This window comes from Otolemur garnettii, unplaced genomic scaffold (assembly GCF_000181295.1).
Source record: "Otolemur garnettii isolate 467f Iridium unplaced genomic scaffold, OtoGar3 scaffold00007, whole genome shotgun sequence".
Lineage (NCBI taxonomy): Eukaryota > Metazoa > Chordata > Mammalia > Primates > Galagidae > Otolemur > Otolemur garnettii.
In genome coordinates this window covers 411,051-415,349 of record NW_003852402.1, presented here as the reverse complement: position 1 = coordinate 415,349, position 4,299 = coordinate 411,051, and the positions used below count along the sequence as shown (strand labels likewise).

The window sequence follows — 4,299 nt, the reverse complement described above, 5'->3', positions numbered from 1 at the left end:
TTTTTTTTTTGGTTGCAGCCATCATTGTTATTTGGCAGGCCCAGGGCTGGATTCAAACCCACCACCCTCGGTGTATGTGGCTGACGCCACAGCCACTTGAGCCACAGGTGCCGAGCCGAAACTGGTATTTCTTAATACTGAGATGCTTGTGTAGTGCTCCACAGCTGACCTGATGCTTGTCAGGGTGAAGGCCTGGTAAGGAGAGGAGAAGAGAGGCTGGCTGCTGGGAACACAGATGTGTCCTCACTGTGGCTGTGCAGTCGGAGAGGAGGTGAGGGTCTGGCAGTGAGCACAAGGCCTGGAGAAAGGAGGACCCAGAGGGCCAAGAAAGGTTATGTAGAGAATGGACACAGAGCCAGATAATGTAAGACGTCAGAGTAAAGTGTAAGAGGAGCCCATAAAAGATATATTTAAAACTTTGAGCTTCTGGTAGTTGGTCATAGAATATTCACGTTTCTTTTCTGAGGTCAGTTAATGTGGGTCTGCTTCCTGAGACACAAATTACTTAAGTAGCTTCCTGAGAGTGAGAAGTCTAATTTCACCTCCAGTTGCTTGGACTGTGCCCTTTTAGATACCCAAACACAGCCTGTGAGCTTCTGACTTGTGATGTGCCGCAGATCAGCGACAGACTAGGCGAGGACGGGCATCTGCTGGGTCTTCTGTGCAGCTTCCTGGGCCGTGAGCCGCCTCTCAATCCTCTGCTGGCCAGTTTCTTCAGCAAGACTATTGGCCATCTCATCGCCAGAAAGACCCAACAGGTAATCATGCACAGTGACATGAATTTGGATGCTGTCCCTGTGGGTGCTGGTGCCACTGCTGCCTCACTGTGTGCTTTGAGGTCAGGGTGTGGGTGGGGCCGGTATGGAGCACTGTGAGGTGCAGTGTGTGAGCTGAGCTTTGAATGAGAATGTGTTGTCCCCTGAAGTGTTTCTGATGGCTAGTTCTAGAACACTCAGCCCTTCCTGCCATCCCCGGGAGCTGCACAGGACCCCGGAGTAAGCCAGCTTGTCATGGCACTGGCCAGGTATAGGCCTGTGGTCCTGGGAAATGCATTCATCACAGAGGATTTTCCAAGGTCTGCTCCTTCATCTGTGTGGGTGATGTGTTGTCTGTCCACATCACTTACTGTTTAAAAGCAAATAAAATGTAACTTCTAGCATTAGATTTCTGCAGAAGTAATACACAGAGTCTGTCTTATTCCACTGTAGCATCTATCTGGAGTCCACTTGCCTCATGTTCAACCAGTCATAGGTATTGGCCCCTCCATACTGTGAACGTACAGATAGAGGGAGGTGTGAGAGGGCCTGGGCCTGTACCCAGGCTAAGCAGTCCTTTGTGGGCAGTCTTCTTCCTCCTTTGTCCTCCCTCCCCCCCACTGGATTATTTCAGAACAAATACCAAACATCAGATCGCTTCTTCTATATTTTAGTATGTGTCTCTAAAATAAGGACTTTTTTTAAAAAATTAGGTCACAAAGTATGAAATGTCCGATTTCCTTAGATACTAAGTTTGTCACTTGATACCTGTGACATTTCACTTTGATACTTCTCATTTTATTTTTATTGTGAATGCAAATTCTCATTCTTTCAAATGCACATTTTGGCTCAATATTTTTTATAGCAATTTTTGTGAAATTATAGGTAAGTGAAAAATTACTGTTATTCTTGAATATGAGTCCCTTTGTGGAACCAATGCATCTCAGACAAGCTTGAAATACCACCAAAGTGTTTGGGAAGGATGTGGCTGTTGAATGCATAGTACGTTGATGATTTGAGCAGTTTTTTTCTGGTAATGTTAGTCTTGAAAATCAGGCACGTGGGTGACTTCAGACCAAGGTGGGTAATGATGAGCAGAAAGCTGTGTGGAAACAAATCCATCTCAACCCATGTGTGAATTAGCAGCAAGGTCTAATGTTACAGTTCGATAACATGGGACCATTTGAAACCAATCAGCTAGGTAAAGAAGCTGGTGGATAGGTGGATTCCTCATGAATTAAACGAATGTCAGAAGAGAAACCATCTCAAAGCTTACCTTTATTTATTTGTTTATTTATTTATTTGAGACAGAGTCTCAACCTGTCACCCTGGGTAGAGTCCCATATCATCATAGGTCACAACAACCTCCAACTCAGGCTCAAGGATCCTCTTGGCTCAGTTTTTCTATTTTTAGTAGAAATGGGGTTTCACTTTTGCTCTGGCTGCTCTCGAACTCAAGCAATCCACCCACCTCGGCCTCCCAAGTGCTAGGATTACAAGTGTGAGTCACCATGCCTGGTCTCAAAGCTTACCTTTCTTTGCTGTCATGACATAAAGGTGAGCCATTTTTATTTCAAACTGTTACATGTGATGAAAATGGATTCTTTTGGATGATTGAAAGCATTCAGCACAATGGTTGGATAAAGATGAAGTTCTGAAACACAGTCCCAAACTGAATATTCATCAGGAAAAGCTAATGGTGTCTGTTTGGTGGTCCACTGCTGGTATTATCCACTATAGCTTCATGAAACCCCGACTGCTGCAGACAGTTGGAGGAAATGATGAGGATGCTATTAAGCAGCTGAGATTGGTCAACAGAGACAGGCTAATCCTCTTACAAGACAACTTTCAACCACATGTTGCACAAATGCTGCTCAAACTACAGAAGCCAGACTTAGAAACTCTCTGTCATCCTCTGTACTTAGCCAGACCTTGTACTAACTGACAATGACGTCTTCTAGCATTTGGACCAGTTTTTGCAAAAAAACAAGCTGGAAAGTGCCTTTTGTGATTTCATTACCACTCAACTCTCCAGGCCTCTTCCCTGCTGGCATAAACAAGCTATACTGTGATAGCAAGACTTAGTGTTGGTAGTTTAAGTGCATACTTTGACTAATTGGAGTGTTGCTTTTTTTTTTTTTTTGAGGCAAAGTCTCCCTTTGTTGCCTTCTGTAGAGTGCTGTGATGGTATAGCTCACAACAAACTCAAACTTTTGGGTTCAAGCAATTCTCTTGTCTCAGCCTCACAAGTAGCAAGGACTACAGGCACCTGCCACAATGCCCAGCTATTTTTTTTTAGAGATGGGATCTCACAATTGCTCAGGCTGGTCTTGAACCTGTGAGCTCAGGCAGTCCACCGTCCTTGGCCTCCCAGAGTGCTAGGATTACATGTGTGAGCCACTGAACACAGCCCTGGAGTGATTCTTATTTGAGATATAATAAACTGGCTCGGTGCCTGTGGCTCAAGTGGCTAAGGCACCAGCCACATACACCTAAGGTGGTGGGTTCGAATCCAGCCTGGGCTGGCCAAACAACAATGACGGCTGCAACCAAAAAATAGCCAGGCGTTGTGACAGGCGCCTGTAGTCCCAGCTCCTTGGGAGGCTGAGGCAGGAGACTCGCTTGAGCCCAGGAGTTGGAGGTTGCTGTGAGCTGTGATGCCATGGCACTCTGCCCAGGGGAGTAGCTTGAGGCTCCTTCTCAAAAAAAAAAAAAAAAAGATATGATCAACTAAACTTTTGGAGGCCGGGCGTGGTGACTCACACCTGTAATCCTAGCAACTCTGGGAGGCTGAGGCATGTGGATTGCCTGAGCTCATGAGTTCGACACCAGCCTGAGCCAGAGCTAGACCCTGTCTCTAAAAATAGCTGGGCATTGTGACAGGCACCTGTAGTCCCAGCTGCTTAGGAGGCTGAGGCAAGAGAATTGCTTGTGCCCAAGAGTTGGAGGTTGCTGTGAGCTATGATGCCATAGCACTCTGCTGAGGGTGACAAAGTGAGACCCTGTCTCAAAAAAAAAAAACCCAAAAAACTATGGATTCAAAATTGGACATTCCTTTTTTTTTCGAGATAGAGCCTCAAGCTGTCGCCCTGGGTAGAGTACTGTGGCATCACAGCTCACAGCAACCTCCAACTCCTGGGCTCAAGTGATTTTCCTGCCTCTGCCTCCCAAGTAGCTGGAACTACAGGGGCCCACCACAATGCCCAGCTATTTTTGGTTGCAGCCATCATTGTTGTTTGGCAGGCCCAGGCTGGATTCGAACCCGCCAGCTCAGGTATATGTGGCTGGTGCCTTAGCTGCTTGAGCCTCAGACGCCAAGCCCCCACATTCCATATTTAATGACCTAATCAGTATAACTAGAATTTCATTATCACACCCCAGAAATATTAACTATACTGGGTTTTTTTTTGTTTTTTTTTTTAGACAGAGTCTCAAGCTATTGCCCTGGGTAGAGTGCTGATGCGTCACAGCTCACAGCAACCTCCAACTCTTGGGCTTAAGCAATTCTTCTGCCTCAGCCTCCCAAGCAGCTAGGACTACAGGT

General features: G+C 46.1%; 1 protein-coding gene across 6 annotated transcripts in view; it reads left to right on the top strand.

Annotated features, from left to right (window-relative positions):
- Positions 1–4,299, top strand: part of PPP6R2 (protein phosphatase 6 regulatory subunit 2) — a 73,168-nt gene that overhangs the window by 24,464 nt on the left and 44,405 nt on the right. For all 6 annotated transcript variants that reach the window (XM_023509464.1, XM_012801181.2, XM_023509465.1 and 3 more), the window contains one exon: positions 572–758. In XM_023509464.1, the coding sequence (XP_023365232.1) occupies positions 572–758 (187 nt within the window). The remainder of the gene's footprint in view (positions 1–571; positions 759–4,299) is intronic.